The 20,131-nt window shown below is 41.9% G+C and overlaps 1 protein-coding gene across 1 annotated transcript in view; it reads left to right on the top strand.

Annotated features, from left to right (window-relative positions):
- Positions 1 to 20,131, top strand: part of met (MET proto-oncogene, receptor tyrosine kinase) — a 119,103-nt gene that overhangs the window by 74,427 nt on the left and 24,545 nt on the right. The window contains exons 11-12 of the mRNA XM_074677943.1: positions 10,225 to 10,434; positions 18,553 to 18,702. Of these exons, the coding sequence (XP_074534044.1) occupies positions 10,225 to 10,434; positions 18,553 to 18,702 (360 nt within the window). The remainder of the gene's footprint in view (positions 1 to 10,224; positions 10,435 to 18,552; positions 18,703 to 20,131) is intronic.

The raw sequence follows: 20,131 nt of genomic DNA, 5'->3' as shown, positions 1-20,131 counted from the left end.
CTCGGGGTCTTGTTCACGAGTGAGGGAAGGATGGAGCGAGAGATCGGCAGGCGGATCGGTGCGGCGTCCGCAGTAATGCGGACTCTGCACAGGTCTGTCGTGGCGAAGAGGGAGCTGAGCCGGAAGGCGAAGCTCTCTGTTTACCGGTCGATCTTCGTTCCCACCCTCACCTATGGTCATGAGCTTTGGGTAGTGACCGAAAGAACAAGATCGCGGGTACAAGCGGCCGAAATGAGCTTCCTCCGTAGGGTGGCCGGGCTCTCCCTTAGAGATAGGGTGAGAAGCTCGGCTATCCGGGAGGAGCTCGGAGTAGAGCCGCTACTCCTCCGCGTTGAGAGGAGCCAGATGAGGTGGCTCGGGCATCTGATGAGGATGCCTCCCGGACGCCTCCCTGGTGAGGTGTTCAGGGCACGTCCCACCGGGAGTAGACCCCGGGGCAGACCCAGGACACGCTGGAGAGACTACATCTCTCGGCTGGCCTGGGAACGTCTTGGGATCCCCCCGGAAGAGCTGGCTGAAGTGGCTAGGGAGAGGGAAGTCTGGGCTTCCCTGCTTAGGCTGCTGCCCCCGCGACCCGACCCCGGATAAGCGGAAGAAGATGGATGGATGGATGGATAGATCCTACACAAACGGACTTCCCAGAGGTTTCCATGGCCAGAGTAACATGAGCCGGCCTGTCGTTTTTCCAGAGCTGCAGTTATAAACCGACATGTCAGCTGTGCGAACGGTTACGATACCACAGGAAAGAAAAAGCGTCGGTTTCTGTGTCCTCGAGATCGAACAAGATCCGTGCACCGCAGAAGAGGCTAAAAGGAGACTTTTTCAAGAGGTTTGAGGGCCTCAGCTGGAGCGGGAGCGTGGAGCAGAAAAAAAAACAGCCCGTGTTGACTTGATATCTGCCTCTCAGATCTCGAGTAAAGCCGGGTCTCAGCCAATCTCAGCTTTCCCACAACATGAAAGACTTTTTTTTTACAGCCCGTCGTGAAAAGCTGGCATGGTGGGAGCTGCTCATACATAAAAACACACAACAAAAAAAAAAGTGGTCTGTACATTTTCACAGGTCGCTCATAAAGCCGGAGCTGCAGAGTCCCTGCTCCTGGTCCGGCTGCTGCGCCATCACACACAGCGCGGCGTAAACGGAGGCAGCACCGTATCCAGACACCTGTTGCCTGCTTTCACAGATTCACTTGATTCATGTCAGAGCTTCAGAGTCCTCTTCCTCCTCGCATCCCGGTGGGTTAAAGCTCCCCAGCTGACACCTGAACCCCCTGTGATGCCCCCTTTTGTTCCCCAAACCCCCTACAGCTGCGGGATGAGGGACGGGGATGTGTGAGTTTCTGTCTCTTTCAGCAGTCGCTTTAAACTCGGAGCGATTTCAGACTCTGAAGAATCACTTCTTGCCATCTGGGTTACGATATTTCAGCCAGATCTTTCACTTTTCAGACCCCTTTGGTAGAAACCAGTCGCACTTTAAGATGTATAATTCCTGTACAGAAACATTGGGATATTTAGAATAGAATAGAAAATAATAGAATGTATTTCATTAATCCCCGAAGTGAAATTCACAGCAGCAATGTAAGAAAAAAATAAAGTGAAAAATATTAAAGAATGTATCAAATGATGATGCTACTCTGCCCTCTAGTATTCTCTCTGGTGCTGGGTTAGCATGGCTAGCTTGTTGTCCTCACCTCCTTCTCCCCAGTTTGTAGGAAACACCAGTCCCAGCACCGGTTAGCATCAACATGCTACAGGCTGCTAATAGCTGAAGTCTTGTATTTAAACAATGCAACCATGGTCACATGTAGGATCTCTGGACACACAAAGGAACAAAAAAAGTTGAGTCAACCAGTGTGGTGTCAATGTCCAACAAATGAGACATTAAAAGTAAAGACAGGCTACAAATATGAAGGGAACAAAAAAAGAGAAGAAAAAATATTTTTTTTAAAAACAATGGCAGCCACTCTGGTGGCACCTTGTTTATTAATTTGTCTGATTATTCACCAAAACTTGTGCAGAATCAAAAATCCTTGTAGAAAAACTCCTTTGCAGATAGGATTCGGTTATCAACAGGGGCTGTCCTGGGTACTTTAGGGCCCAGGGGGAACCATCCCTCACCCACCCACCTTTATCTTTTTCCATTGCTCCTCATTTCTTCTTTACTTCTTTTTCGAAACTAGGCACCCGATGGCCTTTTATATATATTTGTATTTGTATTATTTTATCATATCTATTCTATTCTATCACCTTGGGTTGGTACATGCAAGATTTCAGCTGTTAGCAGCCTGTAGCATGTTGATGCTAAATAGTGCTGGGACTGGTGTTCCCTACAAGCTGGGGAGAAGGAGGTGAGGATGGCGTGTTGGTGCTGCAGTGAGAGCTAAAAAGAGATGAGATCGACCTGTCCTTCCATCCATGGTTATAGGGAATGTCAGATCTATATCCAATAAGATGGATGAGCTAGCCATGCTAATCCAGCAACAGAGGGAATACTAGAGGGCAGGGTAGCATCATCGTACACTATATACTTTCTTACGTTGCTGCTGACTGTACATTAGTCAAACTTTCAGAAGTAAGACTGACGTGATGATGTAAAGCAATTTATGTAGATGCTGTGAAGTTTGTGTTGTTGTGGTGAGTTCAGGTAAGCCCCTCCCCCTTTGCTTTTCCTCTGAGGGGCCATTTACATCAGTGGTCCCCAAACTTTTTCACGCCATGAACTAGTTTAATGTCAGACAGACTGGCTCTTCTTCTGTCTCCTCGCTGGCTCTTTTACCCTGCCTAAAGAATTTTTCCACAGATGTTTGTTTTTGTCCATTTTGCTAGCTTTGGGGGATTTGGGATCAAGAATGAGTCATAGACGGGTTTGACAGAGAGAATCTGGTCACTTTTCAAAATAAAACATCGTTCAGAATCAGATTAAAAATCAAACTGAAATGGTTTCAGTTGAGTATTTTTTATGTGCGGACCGGTACCAATTGACCCACGAACTGGTACCGGTCCACTGCCCCGGGGGGTTGAGGACAACTGGTTTACACGACAACAGTTTTAGGGTGAAACGCAAAAGTTTTGTTGCGATTCGGCCTCGCGTTTACACAGAACCACTACACTGGATGACCGGCCCAACTCTACTTCAGTGGAGATCTACCGGCTTCTGGACAAGACAGTTATAGCGCCAACTACAGGCCTGGCATGCTTACTACAGCATTTTCAGTCCCTTAGCATTTTCATATAAACGTATATTTTTTTCCAGTGCATTTTAGAGTTTTCGGATGAAACTTTGTTGTGTAAGTGTGCAAACATTTGACCACCTAGCTCCACATGTGTTCATCTCTATCAGGTATTTGCAGAATGATGCACAAAGAAGTCGCCTTGAAGAGGTCTGCAGCGTGTGTGCCCACCTAAAAGCAAAACTTGTGCCCTCAAAATCTTAAAAAAAATTGAGTTTTATAAAAGTCATGCCCTAAATTGAGAGTCAAAGTGTTTTGTACCTGCCTGCAAACATGTTTATTCTGCCTGTTAAGGCAAAAAATGTAACAAACGACGGCACAGGAGACAGTGGACTCCTCATAAACACAAACACCTGCTTCAAACAGACTCAAACAGCTGTTTTAAAGAGGGCTGAACCAACCTGAGACATCTTTGATGTTTTACTAGTTAGTTAAATGTTGGTTTTAGTTAGCGTAAGGCTCCACCAGCTGATCCACGGCTCAAAGTTGTTACCACGCGCTGTGGAGAGCGACTTGAACATCAGGAGGAGGTTGAGACACGTTATTCTTTGTTTTGGCGCTAAAATGAGGCCGATAAAGTCCGTCCTGCGTCCAAAACTTAACTCTGACTTCCACTGCGTGTTATCAGACCCCCTGGAGAGCCCGCAGGAGCAGCAGCAGCAGCAGCTCCATCAAAGTGTTGCCGAAACTTCCTCTCACACTTCCCAGTCGCACTCCCCAGTGAGCCGCCGCAGCCCAGATGGACAAACACACACTCTGAGTTTCTGTGCATCTGCAGAACACACACATGCATGGCTGCAGCGTGTGTGTGTTTGTGTGAGGGCAGTGCTGGGTCACCTAACAAAAGCAATCAGTTAACCTCTGCCTCCTACACACCAATAAGGAGCAGGAGAAAGGGACGGAGGTCAAGCGGCTCCCCGCGTCTCCCTGAGGTGCAGGGAAAGGAAAAATATCCTGAATTAGTGGAAATCTCCATCAGTTTCATTGTTCATTGGATGTCTCCTCTCATGTGAGGCAGAGGAGGTGAAGGGCCTGTAGTTCAGGAGCAGCTGTAAATACAATCACTCTGCGAGCAGAGCAGGAGCAGGCCTGGGGGGTTTGCTACGGGGTGATGAGAGAACCAGCGATCCTGAAAACCTCCGCCGTCCCTGAAGTGTCGTTAGTGTAACGGCCTGCGAAGAAGAAAAGTCATAACGGAGCTCCCACGTACAGAAGAGCTGTCACATCTAGAGTGATTTATGCCCCGAGGTTTGAGCTGCTTCCTACCGCGCTGCGTGACGTTTTTATCTGCTTTGGATTTACGCGTTGTCGATTTTAGTGTAAATTTATACCATCATTCCTCGTGAATGCAGTGTTTTAAAATTCATACTTTCACTTTTACTTCTTTTACTCATGGGAATTAAAAAAACAAGCTGTGCAATGTGACTTTGTTGTTCTTTAGCAGTTACATCCAATCATGAAATATGAATCCAACATTAAAGTTTCAAAATCTGCAGTTCCTCATTTGTCCACTTGAGGCTGTCTGCAGAGGCACCAGAGTCTGTAGTAGTCAGTATGCGAAAACTTGCAAAATCTGCAGTATGCCAAAAAATCCCAGAATGTCTTACTGATTAGGGATGGGTACCTTTCACATTTAAAACAATATGGTACTGATGCTTGGTACTGGGCAATCGGTACCAGTAACCAGCGGTACCAATTTTTGGTACTTTTTGTGTTTATGTGATAAAAAAAATACAAATATGTTTAATAATATAATGCTGTTGTTGTTTTTTTCTTTAATTTAACATATCTATTCTTCAGTGTACAACCTTGCAATGCTGTGTTTATGTCCAGCATGGAAAATCGCCTACTCTTCCACTCCCTCACAGTCACAAGGATGCATTCAGGTACCTAAACATGGTACCTTTTGATTTTACGTTAAAATGAGCTCTGAATTGCTTGTAACAATTTTTAAAAATCTGCCAATGGAACAAGAAAAATTTGCTAGAAATAAGGAAAATGTCTTATTACGAGTGACTTTTCTCATGTTCCATTTGCAGATTCTTTTAACTTGGTACAGCAATTTAGATCTAATATTTGTCTTTAAATAGCTTGAAATCAGACATTTTTTCTGGACTAGGCAGGCGAATGTGGCTCATATTAAGTCTAAAAAGACATTTTCTACTGAAAATAAGACAAAATTAAAGCTGTAAGCAGCAATGAGCGGGCCCTCAGCCAACTCTTGCCAATCGAAACATGTCCAAGCCGCCACATTTGCAGCAAAAAGTGGCTCAGCCAAAAGCCATAGGTCTGGGCATGATAGTTATGCCAAAAAGTTGGCTGCAGATTTGAGCCCCTAGGTGGCGCTATGGAGTATTAATCTTTGTGCAACCAGTGATAGAAATGCACTGAGGCTGTGACACTGAACCTCTGTGTGCATTTTGTTCCTGATCCAATAATGTACAAGACAGCTATTGAGGTTTTCAAAAAGCAGCAAAAATGGTCAATTTGGCGGTCTTTTGTGGCCACGCCCATTGAGATTCCAGAAATCCATTTGTTACTTGTCATTGTTAGTGTGTGTAGTGTACACAAGCCAAGTTTGGAGATAATCAGACGAAAAATCTAGGAAAAAACCTCGTCAAAATCTGATGTTTACGTCCAAGTAGCAAACTTCCTGTTTGGAATTCACTGTGGTCATAATAGACTTTTTTGTAAGTCTAGGCATGATTGCTGTGCCCAAAAAATTTCAGGCCTGTAGCTCAGAGTAGCCGGAAGGGCAGAAAATTTTGTGCCTCTTGGTGGCGCTATGGAGCATTAATGTTAATGCAACCACATTAGAAATACACTCGGGCTGTGACAGTGAACCTGTTTGTGAATTTTGGTCCTGATCCAAGATTGTACAAGAGAGCTGTTAAGATTTTCTTGAAGGGGCAAAATGGTCAACTTTGGCAGTCATTTGTGGCCACAACCAAAACTTCGCTAAACTTTCCTTTAAGAGGCAGAAACCTCAGACAGAACCAGACTCATGTTAGACAGACATCTGAGGAGACTGAGATGGAGTTAGAGGAGAAGAAACAGACGTCATAACTTCTGTAGAAACCAGATGAAATGGGCGCCATTCCCACACGGAAGCTACCAACAGTTAGCGTAAGATAAAGTTTAAAGGTTAGAAAAACTGACCTCCTCCGCATCATGAGGGAATATGTGTGTTTTTGCGAGTGTGTGTGTGTTAGTCATGCTCTGTAAACATCTAAAGACCACAAACGCTGTGTGCTCCTCCACTCACTGAACAACAGTGTGAAGTTGTTGTGTTCAAAGGTTACAGGAGCCACATTGATCCCTCTGCACCTCCTGTTCTCATGGGCTATGGACTCAAGGACACATGCACCTTTGTGTCCCAGAAGATAAACACACTCACACACACACACATACAGCAGTGCAAATATCAACATTGATCTCTCAGCACGGTGTCAAACTCGTCTGGTTTGTTCTGAGTGCACCTGTGGAGGAAGATCATGCCACGACTGACGCTCTTTAACGGCTTTATGTTTATATTGACTTTAAATGATGAATCAAACCACATCTCACAGGGTTAAGACACCTCTCCCTGTGTTATCAGCCCAGTTTGACCACATTCATGGAGCGTGTGGGGGTACATGGGGCCAGTAATGACGGAGTGCTGCTGCTGCTGCGTGGGAGCGTAATGACAGACAGGGACGGGGTTGAAAGATCATTTTATAATCACTATTTGCTTCTTAACTGCTCCTATTACTGCATCAACTGTTGGATCAACAACAGCTGCTCGTTTTTTTCCATTTCCCTCTGCTGCTCTATTGATTTCTTGTTTATGGGAATGTTGCCCCAGATCCTGATCCTAGTATCATCCTGATCTGGATCCCTCTGACAAACTTCCTCCACACTTGCACCAAAACTTCTCCTCCATGCTCAGGGTTTGTGACAGTTTGTTGCCGAGTTTGTGGCTTTTTTACCTTTACTGGTTGATTTTCTTCCATTCTCACCATAGTTCACCAGAATGAGGCGTAGAATAACACCATTGCTGCTTTAATTGATTAAACCAGGGGTCTGCAGCCTTTACTTTCATAAGAGCCATTCTGCCTCGGTTCACCTGGATTAAAATCTTTCTGGAGCCACAAAATCTACTTTATCTTCACAATAAAAAACTATTAAGTGTATAACATTCTATTCATAGTCAAAATCTAGTGAATATTTATCAATACCAGACGATTTTTAAAATTTACAAAATTGCACATGTGATGTCTTGATTTTTTTTACATTTTATATATATATATATATATATATATATATATATATATATATATATATATATATATATATATATTTTTTTTTTTTTTTTTTTTTTTTTAAGTTAGAGTGATATAGTAGGAAAGGGGGCATAGTGGGGGGCCACATGCAGGTAACAGGCCATGGGCTGGCGGCCTAAACCACTTGGCTGCTTTTTTTTGTTTTTAATACCTTTCAAAAGTTTCCATTCTTAAGAAAAATAAATGAATAAACAAAAAATGAAACAAAAAAAAGAAAGAAAAAAAATGCAAAAATGGCAAAACAATTTGAAATATTTAAACTTTGCTAAAATTTTAGATAAAAAAATTGAAACCTCAAAGTTTGGCAAAAACAGCACAGTTTTGAAATGTCAAAAAAATGCTAATTTTTATTAATTTTTAAAGTTTGTAAAAATGACAAAAAAATATATATTTCAAAAAGTTTGAAAAAATTAAAAGTGAAAAATTAAATTTTGAAAAATTGCAAAAATTAATTAAAATTAAATGAGAAAATTTGCAAAAATTGCAAAAATAATTTGAAATATTGGAACTTTGCTAAAATTTCAGATACAAAAATAATGTCAAAATTTGGCAAAAATTGCACAAAATTTTAAAATGTAAAAAAAAATTGCTATTTTGTTGTTTTAAAAGTTTGTAAAATGGCAATATATATATATATATATATATATATATATATATATATATATATATATATATATATATATATATATATATATATATATATATATATATAGATAGATAGATATAGATATATATATATATATATATATACATATATATATATATATATGTATATACATATATATTTTTTTAAAAAGTTTGAAAAAAAAAACTGAAAAGTGAAATTTAAAAAAAAATAAAAAAATAAAAAAATAAAATTAGACAGTTTGCAATAATGACAAAAAATAATTTGAAATATTGAAACTTTGCTAAAATATTTAAGATACAAAAAAAATTGAAATGTCAAAATTTGGCAAAAATCTATAATTTTCAAAAAAGAACAATGAAAGAATACTTGAATTTTGATTACCTTATAACAATGTAAAAATATTGCTCAAATTTTATTTTTTTTTGTTCTTTGCTAATGTCTTGATACAAATCAAGCATGTATATTAAACCGACACGTTGTCAGTTAAATGAATCCATCCACACAGAATTCAAATCTGTATTTTCTTCCAGATTAGTCTTTTTGTAGATGTAGTTATCTTCCCAGGGCTGTAAAACTTGAGGTTAGCCACAGGTGCATGGAAAGTTGGTGGGCTGTTGATGTTGTAGGAGGTGAAGTAGAGCGGTGGCAGGCTTTATTGACAGATGGGATGAAGATTTAGTTCAACTAAATGTTAACCCAGGATTTTATTTAGTGTCAGAGTCTTTAATCATCAATACCCTCTGTAAGGAAAATAAAATTATTTCACTGGGATCCACTGCAATGAAGTTTCTAGTTGGATTAGACATTGGCGTCTGTAAAGAATCTGAGTTGGCTCGAGAGTAAAACCTGAACTAATCTTTTCATTTCAGCTGTTTTTTTTCGGTGATGGTGTAACAAAATTAGGTTAAAGTCTAATCTTCATCGGTGCCACCCAGCCTAATACCTTCACTTTAATCTCCTGTAATGATTAATGAGCTGTTTGATCCCACATGTTCACACGGTCCTCCCTCAAGTCGAGACTAAAACATCGCACAAAAACAACAGCTCTGAAGGGATTTGGGAAAGTGCCAGGAGAGATGAAATCAAAATGCTGCAAAGTCAACTTTATCTGCAATCCAAACATTTGTTAGTGTAAATGCTTAGATTTGAATAAAATCACAGAGCGGGCCGCAGGTATCCAACGTGGAGGTGAGGGCAGCAGCTTACTGAGTGTTTGGTTAGAGCTTAAGGATCTCTGACTTACAATGCTCTGCAGAAGCGCCTGAATGATGCACGCTTCATTAACCGCACAGCTGGAACAAGCAACAAGAGGTCCAGCTGTACGTGTGTTTGATCCCCACGTCCTGATGCCACACCTCAACCAGACCCAGTCCAGGTTCCCTCTGAGATTCCTGTCTCTCTTCAGGACGTCGGAGCACAAAAGCCGTGAGGCCTACGTGGGCTAGATCCTGCACGGGGATTCAACTCAGTGCCGCCCTGAGGCAGTGTGTGTGTAAACACGGCAGCAGCTGAAAACAGGCGGTGTCTCATATAATGTGTTGAGAATAAAAGAAGCTGCCAGGAGGAGGATTATGGTCCCAGGATGAGCCGTACATGTGGCAGAGTTTGAGCCCTAAAGAGAGCGTTTTGTAGAGCTGCATGTCCGTATTAAAAGCTGATGTTAACAGGCCAAAGTGTGTGGAAAACATGCGATAAAAATGAGTAAGGGTGTTGGTTGTTCCTTGCGATTTCTGGCATTTAAAGAGGGGGTATTGTGCTTTTTTAAAACCCTGCCGTTACTTGATTTATCTTGATCACATCTATCTCTCCTCTGATTGGTCGGCCCTCTGGAGGTCTGTCAAAGCAGAGCTATGGGTGAACCTTGGTGTTTGAGTCCCTGACCCTGTTTTGATCAGCTCACAGACATATTCAGAAATTTCTACCCAGATCTTCTCTAAATCAAAACACAGCGTCCTAATAATGGTCAAAAACAGAAAAGTTTTGCTCCCTTTCTTGACAGTTTCTTTACATTTTTATCCTTCTGTGTCCCGTCCGTCTCCCTCCTCAGAGTTGTGTCTACGGCGAGAACAGGACTTCCATCCAGTGCACCACACCCTCCCTGGCCAAGCTGGGTTTGCAGCCGCCTGTGGTCACCAAGGTGGCGTTTGTCCTGGACGGTTACTCCACAGAGCAGTGGGACCTGATTTACGTGGAGGACCCTCTTTTCCAGGACCCCAAGCTGACGTCCAAGGACAACAAGAGCATCGTGGAGCTCAAGGTAAGACCACGGTGGATTAACCTCATTCATAAGACGGGATCGCAAGATTTAAACTTCCTGTGATCAAAACAAATTTTCTTTGTTGAAGACAACTTTTTACTGGATACAACGTGTTGGGATAAGGTATTTATCTGTGAAGTTACGTAGCGCTACGTAAACATGACATCAAACCAATGTTGTAGTAGCCGGTTATATGTAGTGCTATCGGCAGCCCGGTTCTCTGAGCCATGTCTGTAATGTGTAACATTAGTAAATCCTGGTTATGTCCTGCCAGTCATCTACCAATCAGAGCTAACGTAACCTCACTCTTCATTTTATTGATAGACTCTCAAGTTTGAACAGACCTCTGCAGAATAACTGCACAAACAGTTTAGCCCCTGTGTTAGCATTTAGCTCGTGCTCTATCTCTCTCCTGTTTCTCTTTCTTCTGCTCTTCAGTCCTTTTTCTGTCTGACAGTCAGGCTCCAGTGTCCACCATCACTACAAAATTAATCACAGAAATCATTTTCAGCAGAGAAAAACTCAGATATCTCTTCTCTCTATTAAACTTCGTCGACAAGCTAAGAAGTAGCATTTTGAAATAACCTGTAACCTGTAATATTGGTGCTGATAATCTCGTTTTAAAGTGTGGATTACGATCAGGCATATATCCAGAAGGGAGACTTTGTCAAGATCTCTTAAAAACTCAGAGCAGCCCCTTTAAAAGAGTCTGACTTTTATACATGTGCCTGTTCATAATCCGTGTTTAAAATGAGATTATCATCAACGTTTTGTTTCTAAATCCTACCCCTCGGTCTGGAAATGGGATTTTCTTAGCTGAACATGAATCCATTTACAGCAGTGAGAACGAAAACCTGAGAACTACAAATAAATACATGACCTCGTCGCTTTGCATTCTGGGAAAATTTGGCAAGAGTCATTTTTTATAACCGTGGGTGACGGTGTCCATGGGGAACAGAAGCAATTAATCTATCAAACTTTATTTATGAAGCACTTTTCATGCACAATGATGGCAACACAAGTGCTTGACAAATCAAATCAAAACAAACAAACAACAACAAAAAATCACACATCAGTGTGCAACCCTCCACCCTTACTGCACAAGGTGAACACAGTTGATTAAAATCCCTGAAGATGACCTGAGGAACTGTGGAAACGCTATTTGGAGACCTTAATGAGGAAAAGTAAAGTAAATTGTTAAACTCACAGTAAGAAAATAAAACAACCAAGGTAAAAGAAACAAATAAGGTAATAAAATATTAAAGATTAAAGCAGTAAAAATGAAATGATGTAGAACTAAAACTTTAAGATACAAAATTAAAAAGCTGAAAGTTACAGTGCAGTAAATAGGAAGATAAATAATAAGGTTAAGACTCATAAAAAGGATGAATATATATTGAACTAAAGGTTAGGATCATTCGCCTTTAAAAAGACGAATATCCAAACATAATTAGATTAATAGATAAATAAGTAAAAGTAAAACTAAGTTAAAGGCCAGACTAAAAAGGTAAGTTTAAAGTTTGCCCTCGGGTCTTCAGGCTGTTCCAGTCGTGGGCTGTAATATTTAAAACCTGCCTCACTGTGGGTCTTTGATGAGCTTTTGGTATGTTAAAAATCCTGAACCTGAAGACCCAAGGTCTTTCACAGGCAAAGTCAGATAAATAGGAGGGTGCAAGACCATTAAGACATTTAAAAACCAGTAAGAGAAGCTTAAAATCAGTCCTAAAAGATACTGGTAGCCAATGCAGAGACTTTTAAATTGGTGTACAGGAGCTGTGTCTCAGTTCAGGGTCTGCAGCCTTTGGAGTTCCCAGTCTTCGTCGCCAAACTGAATTAAGACGGTCTGGTCGACAGAGCATTTCCTGTTTTTCACAATGAGAAGATTTATAAAGAAGAGCTGTTTTTCCTCAGCGTGTTACTTAAAAAGAGCCCAAACACTTTTTCCACAGTAAAAAAAAATCATCTTCAATGTTTTAGAAATAAAATCACATAGTTGTTGCCAGAAATCCTCCACAACTGGATCAAGCAGGACTCCTCCTGGGGTTCGGCTGTGTCCATCATCTTGAGATATGTGAGGCTAAGAAGGATTCACTGAGGCCCCGTTTACACGACGCCGAAAACGGTCGATTCCGCAAACATTTCGTTGCGTTTTGGCCTTCCGTTTAGACGAGACCACGTTGCGTTTTCAGTGAAAACGCAAACTTTTGAAAACGCTCGCCAGAGTGGAAAGATCTGAATCCGCTCCTCCATCCAGCTTCGTGTAAACACAGAGCGGAGCGTCTCAGGGTGAAACGCTGACGTCACCGCATGCGCACTCGCAGTTTCGGGTGAAGGCTCCGCGCTCAGCCACATTTCCAGTTGAGCCAGCAGGTGGCGGTAATGCACGTTATGGTTGGATTGCCGACCGTCTCACACAACAAAACGGCAGAAAAAGAAAGAACAGAAGAGGAGACTTGTCTTCCTGGAGTCGTATGAACGCGGATCGTTTTCACGCCGTCCTCATGTAAACGCCGGTGGCTTTTGAAAACGCAAAGGAAGAATCGTTGCGGGAGTCTCCGTGTAAACGGGGCCTGAATCCGTCCTTCGCGGCACCAGAAAAGGGGGCCTGATTCGACGGTTTTTGGAGGAGCCTTTGAACTGGGACACAGCTACAGTTTTCATTTTGGAAAAACACTACCAGTTCTGGCCACAGGGGTCACTGTAATCAACATCGAACAGGTCGACCTCACAGAGACTTTAAAATCTAGGAATCCACAAACCAGGTTTAGAGGATTAGATATTCCTCTAACTAAAACAGATTGATCTCCACATGAAAGGGGCTAAAGTTCACCCTCCACTTCACCTCCTGATCCATCTCACACGTACATATCCGCCCATGGTTCAGGTCAAGTTGGGAAGGAAACAATACAGAAAGAAAAACAGGAAGTGGAGTCTGTTTCCCATCGTTTACACTCCCCATCCCTCCTCCAGCGCCTCACCTCTCGATGTATTCTCTCCGTCGACTCGCATTGTTCTTGCAGCCGAGGTCAAAGCTCTTGACATATTAATGCTGCTTTTCAAACAAGCCAGCACATCCCCCAGAGTCTGTTTTAGGAACACAATGAAATACATATTTCTCCCTCCTTTTTTTCTGACTGCAGCTCGATGGTTTGGAGCAGCTGGCTGTTTTTTTTTTTCCCCACGTTTCTCTCCTTTTTCCCAGGCGTGACCTTGGCCCCTGAGCTAAATCCACCAAGCTTCATCCCCCTTCAACCTTCGGTTTCACCCAGCGGGGTCGGAGGAGAGGAGGGGGATGGTGCCAGGCACTGCAGCGCCTTATTTAACGCCTCTGATAACCCTGCCCTGTCATGGCCTCTATAAAAGGCCAATTTCCCCGCTCATTTGGCAGCATCTGATAACTCCAGGGCTTGAAGACCTCCGGCATAGTGCCGGAAATCCGGCGTAGACAAACCTGCCAGATTGTGAAATCCTGCAGGTCGGTCTGGCTGCCCTCCGTTGATTTCACTCGATCGAGTTCCGACTGAACCAAAGAGAGGCGGGAGCTGCAGAGAGCAGCTCCCGCCTCTCTTTCACAAACAAGCAGCAGCGGCCCAAATCCGCTACGTCATACCGTGGCTTGATGCGTATTGGTCTATGATGAGTGTGACTGGCAGAACGATCGTCCAATATGGAACTGTCCGTCTTATTTGTCAGATAAATGTGCTTCGTGAAGAGAGTAATTAATGACGGAGGCGGAGAGCAGAAGCAGCGTAGCAACCCCTTATAATGAAGCAGTGATTTTGAGAGATGTTTTTGGACATCAAAGAAGCTTGGCTTCAGAGAGCAAGTTTACCACGTAATCGGGATACCCGCTCGAAAACTGCGCCGCCAGCGAGTCTGTAATCACGCAATCGGGCGCGCATGGATGTATTTTTCATCCATGCGAATTTCAGTAAAACCGTCACTCCTACTAGCGACTTCGGCGGGTTGAATTATTTAATTGTAGTTTTCTGAAACGGCATCTGAAATACTAAACCCATTGCAGTATGAGACTACGACACCATATCTCCCACGAGCACTGCCTGCACACAGTGTTTGCTCATTGGTCCCTTCGCAAAGTCTTCTACTGAGAGGCGCCCCAGACGCGCTGGTCTTCAGCCTTCGTCTCGGACACTGTGACAGCTCCCGGTGTTTAGCGCCTGATAACGTGTTTTAAAACTTCACTCGCGTCTTATTTGCTCTCTATGGTAAACGGATTCCGGGATTTAAGTCACAATCTAGCGCCAAATATTCCGTAACTTGTTAAAAGTGAGGACATTTATCAGACGGAGCTCATTTAAGCTCACAGTGCACCGTTCTCACCAGTAACACTCACCTAGAGCAGGGGAGGAGGAGAAGACAGGAGGACACGTAGAGAAGTGAAACCGATCATAGATATGAGAAGCCGTAGGAACAGTATTTAAACCTCCTAATAAACAAACATTTTAAAAGTTATATGTAAAAAGTTCACTCTGGAAATAGTGTAAACAAACCAAATCATTCTAAATAAATGAAACTTATGGTCCAGTGTGACTTATGTAGGCCTACGTTATTTTCGTCTTCATGACGCATTTCTTTGACTGATACGACCTCAAAAAATGTATGATAGTACGACGAAGTGACTTGCAGTCCAGAAAGTATGGTACTAGTTTATTAGTGAAAATTGCTGTTGTAAATAAATATTAAAGTAGACAGTGTTTCTAGAAAGCTTTTTCAGTTTAGTTTTTATTTTTTCAATTAATCTTCAACCTTCACAACTTTCATTGAATGCAATATTATGCTCCTCCTTTAATTACTTTGTTTCAATAGTCTGCATATTTTCATATTTAAGGAGCACAACCATTTCAGAGCTGAATACCTGATTTAGGTAGTCTTTATTTGAGTGTGCACAGGGGTCATTTATATTTAAAAAGGTTTTAAATCTATTTCAGGTAAACTTTAGCATTTCATCATCCGCCTTGATCATATCAAACATAATTATCCAACAACAAAATTGTGGACCCTACCAGAAGCGATGGCCACAGGTACTTATGCTGTATCGCTGACTGACCGTTTGTGTGAACAAAAAATTAGTGTTACTGTGTTTAATGTTGTTTTTATTATTATTATTATTATTATTATTATTATTATTATTAATAAAAACAATATTAAACGCAGTAAACCCCCCCCCCCCCCACACACACACTTTCAGGCACAGGATTTTTTCCTGCTTCAAGCCCTGTAACTCTGACCCCTGCAAATAAGAGGCAGATGAAGGAATATTTAGCGGTGACTGACAGCTCTGCAGCGTGGAGGAACATGGCTGTTGGTTTTGGCTGTTTTCCAGGCGCTTATCGCTGCTGATCGCCTCACAGGAGGCAGGGACGCATTTTACATCCAATTATCACAGTAAAACTTTATTTGGAGTGATGATTTTTTAATAACGTCTCAGAGGTGTGTACAGGTCTGGCACGCCTTCGCCGCAGACGGCTCAGAGCGAGGAACATCTTCACTGTGAGTGAGTGGTTTGTGTAGCTGTGTTTGCAGACCGCAGCGTGTGGGAGAGGAACAGAGAGGGCACAGGAACAGGTGCGAGCCGCCGCTCTGTGTCAAATTGGAAAATCCCAAGCTGTCACGAAAGGAATGCGATCGTTCTCTTTATTGCTCTGTGCTGCACTCCAACAAGCGAAGAAGAAGAAGAAGAAGAAAACGCTGGAGGAGAGAAAGCTGCAGACGAATTTCCCGTCAGTCAGATCTCACTCACTGACTCTGTTACTCGCTGTTTGTGCCGCGCGCGCGTGTGTGTGTGTGTGTGCTTCCAGTCAGAGCTCAGAGGGGGTGTTTGTTGTCATCCAATCAGAGGTCACGGCACCAGCTCGCTCAGTTCATGCCTCGTCCTCTCAGTCAGTATGAGTAATTATTAAACCCTGCCAACGTACGACTCATGCCTTCCTAACCTGCTGCTCCTCGTTTATTTCACTCCTCACGCTCTTTCACCAAAAACCTTCAAAGGCTGCTGTTTGCAAACTGCAGCGTGTTCTCAACAAGCCCAGTTTGTCTAATCCAGGGTCTTCAACCTGTGGCTCTTTGACTCCTTTGCAGCGGCTCCTTGTAGCTATAAAATAACATATTAGTGAAATAAAGAAGTGTTATTTTTCATACAGAGGGTAGTGATGATTAAAGACAGTGATGCTAAACAAAATCATAGATTAACATTTTGTTGAACTAAATATGCTTCACCTCTTGAAAAAAAAGCTTTCAACTTTTTTTTTTTTCAAGTTTTGTTAATTTTTTTCTGTGTTTCAGGTCAGCTGAAACGCCATTTTTGTGTAGACGAGCAGCCGAAATGCAACAATACTTTTGTGTTTCATCCTAAAAACTGTTGTCCTGTAAACGGCCCCTTTGTTGACCACACATGTTTATGTCTTACTTTAATTCAGATGTTAGTTTTGTCTTTCAGTCACTCAAAATGAGACATTTCTTCAATAATTTTTTGTATTTTTTTGCAAGTATTTTTAATTTTAATTTTTGGATTTTTTTTGCAAATAATAAAAAAAACACTTATTTTTCAATATTTTGCACATCTAAAAAAAATGTGAAACTGAAAATTTTGTAAATAATTCAAATTCCATTTTTTTAATTTTGCAAATTTTATTTTATTTTTTTATGCAAATTTATGAAATATTTGGCTTTTTTTGCAAACGTTGGCACATTTCTATTTTTTTTTAATTATTTTATTTATAGTTTTATTGAAACATTTTGCCAATTTTTTGGGGAAGATTTTGCAACTTTTTGAAATTTAATTAGTGTTGCAAATTTCTGGCATTTATGAGTTTACACATTTTTCATATTTTTAACTTTGCAAATCTTAAAAAAATAAAAAACTCGGACATCACATATTCAGTTTTTAAAAACAAAAAAAACTTGTTTAGATATTTATTTACTTTATTTTTACTATGTTTAAAATTTTCCTTTTTTTATGTTTTTATTTTTCGAAGATTAATCAGATTTAGTGGCTCTAGAATGTCGCTATTTCAGTCTTCTCAGCATTAGTGTTAGGTCTCCAGTTTAAATCAATACTGCAAGTGCTGCTGCAATGTCCGTGTAAAGGATCAGCCAATCACTTAACTGGCTCTGCCTGATGTGCTTTGATTGACAGACAAAATAAAAAGACTAATGTGGAAAACAACATTCTGAAATAAAAACTGACTTTGTAAAATATGCTTTTTTAATTTCTAAAAGCTTAGAAGGTAAATTGAAAAAGTCATTCTTTCAAAAGTATGAAATTGTTGAAATAATAATTATGAAATATTCAATTATGATAATTCAATGTTAAAGAATAATAAAACATATTTCACAATAATAACGCCGTATTTTGCAATTTAATAGTCGTATGACATATTTTTCTGTTATTTATCAAAATGTTTTTTTTAATTATTCAATTATGAATCTTTTGGGGTTCAATAGAAGTGGAGCAACAGATGCACATTTTGTTTTGTTGTCAAAAGTTTGGGTTTCAGGTCGGCTTAAACGCTATTTCTGTGTAAACGAGAGGCCAAAATGCAACAATACTTTTGTGTTTCTCCCTAAAAACTGTCGTCGTGTAAACGGACCCTCAGTTGACGGCACATGTTTATGTCTTATTTCAATTCAGACGTTAGTTTTGTCTTTCAGTCTTTTGAAATGAGACATTTCTTCTGGACTTGTCAGGTGAACGTGGCTCATACAGTTCAAACATGGAGGTGTGTAACTTCCATGAAGGGCTCTGATGATGACGTATTCACACAAAACTGCAGGGTCATGAAAAACTCCCAGGGAGACCATGAGCAGTTGGTCATAGACAAACCTGCAGCTCAGTGGCTGACTGCGTCTGAATGCAGTGTGTCTTAAGGTGTTGTGCTGGTTATGAAAATAAATAATGAAGACATAAACCTTTAGAAATCTGGTCACCGGTTTATATATACATGCTCCTTTTTTAATCCATAATCTCCATTTTTTACCGTTAACCTTCTTCATATCTGTTAAACTCATTCCTTTCTCCACCTTTTCCTCTTCTTGCCTCTTCTTCTGCTGTCACCCTCCTCCTCCTTCTCACCTCCTTTCCCTCTCCCTCCTCCTCAGGGTGACCGGATGGACCGAGAGGCGATGAAGTGTCAGGTTCTGACTGTGTCCAACCACAGCTGTGAGAGTCTGACTCTGGTCGGAAACACTCTGGAGTGCACGGTTCCCACCGAGCTGCAGGCCGCCACCGCCAAGGAGCTGCAGGTGGAGGTGAGAGGCTTACTCCAGGTGTCATTCTGACGCTTTTTTCTACTCATGCAGCGTGAACAAAGAAACCATCAAACTGACGATAAGCTCGTAAATCCAGCTCGCAGGTGCACACAAACAGCAGCTCTCTGGAGCGTCTGTAAGAGAAGGTAAACAAAGTTAATCCTCGTAATTAAGACCATCTCTTATTAATTAAATAATCCAGCTCACGAGAAACACACACACACACACACACACACACACACACACACACACACACACACACCTGAACGTACCCACACACACACACACACACAGGCTTCTTTATCCATCAATAGGAGTCTTGTTCCAGCTTCTCTCCGTGTTGACAGCAGTGTGTGTTTGAAGGCTGTACTGTGGATGAGTGTGTGTGTGTGTGTGTGTGTGCGTACATGTCATTGAGGGTGTGTTAAGCTGTTTACAGATGGCATGATTGCTTTACCGTAATGTCATCGAGTCAGCTCATTACCCTTTGAAGTAGGGAACACAGGGGTGTGTGTGTGTGTGTGTTCAAATAGTGGAGTATTTCACAGTAACACGGCGACATAATCACGTTAGGTAACCTCAGCCTCAACCTCAATGTAAAGTTATAAAACCACTGAAAGTCTGTTGAGTAAGGTCTTTCTAAACTTCACATGAACCGAGCAGAGGCCTCTGGTTTAACGCTAAAGCTGAGCACGTTCTGCAAAACCTCAAGAGCTCCATCAGACCGGCTTCATCTCAACTTCTGGGTCACGATGATGCCAACGCCGCCCCGATCTGTCTGTCAATCTCTTGCTCCATCTTCCCCTTGCTCGTGAACAAGACCCCGAGATACTTGAACTCCTCCATTTTGGGCAAAGACTCTCCCTGACCTGGAGTGGACAGTCCACCCTCTAGCCGACTGAGGACTATGGCCTCAGACTTAGAGGTTCTGACCTTCATCCTTGGCTGCAAACCGCCCCAGTGCGAGCTGGAGGTCAAAGTTCAATGAGGCCAACAAGACCACATCATCTGCAAAAAGAAGAGATGGGATCCTGAGCCCGAAGGCAAGGCTCTCAATTTGCCGGTCAGTCTACGTTCCGACCCTCACCTATGGCCTCTGCTTCCTTGACTGAATACATGTTGGTAGAATTGAGGAGATCCTCGAAGTATTCCTTCCACCGCTGGACTATACTTTCAGTTGAGGTCAGCAGCTCCCCATCCTCACCGTAAACAGTGTGGACAGAGGGCCCCCTCCTAAGCTGCCGGACAGTTTGTCAGAATTTCTTCAGGGCCGACTGAAAATCTTTTCCCACAGACTCACCAAACTTCTCCCACGCTCGGGTTTTTGCCTCAGTGACCGCAAGAGCTGCGCAACGCTTGGCCTGCCGGTACCTTCCGGCTGCTTCCAGAGTCCTACAAGCCAACCATGCCCTGTAAGACTCCTTCTTCA

Source organism: Halichoeres trimaculatus, unplaced genomic scaffold (assembly GCF_033239565.1).
Source record: "Halichoeres trimaculatus isolate MK-OKI-2021-1 unplaced genomic scaffold, fHalTri1.1 fHalTri1_scaffold_10, whole genome shotgun sequence".
NCBI classification, from domain to species: Eukaryota; Metazoa; Chordata; class Actinopteri; order Labriformes; family Labridae; genus Halichoeres; species Halichoeres trimaculatus.
Note: the sequence above shows the minus strand (reverse complement) of the source record. Positions and strands in the feature narration are given on the sequence as shown.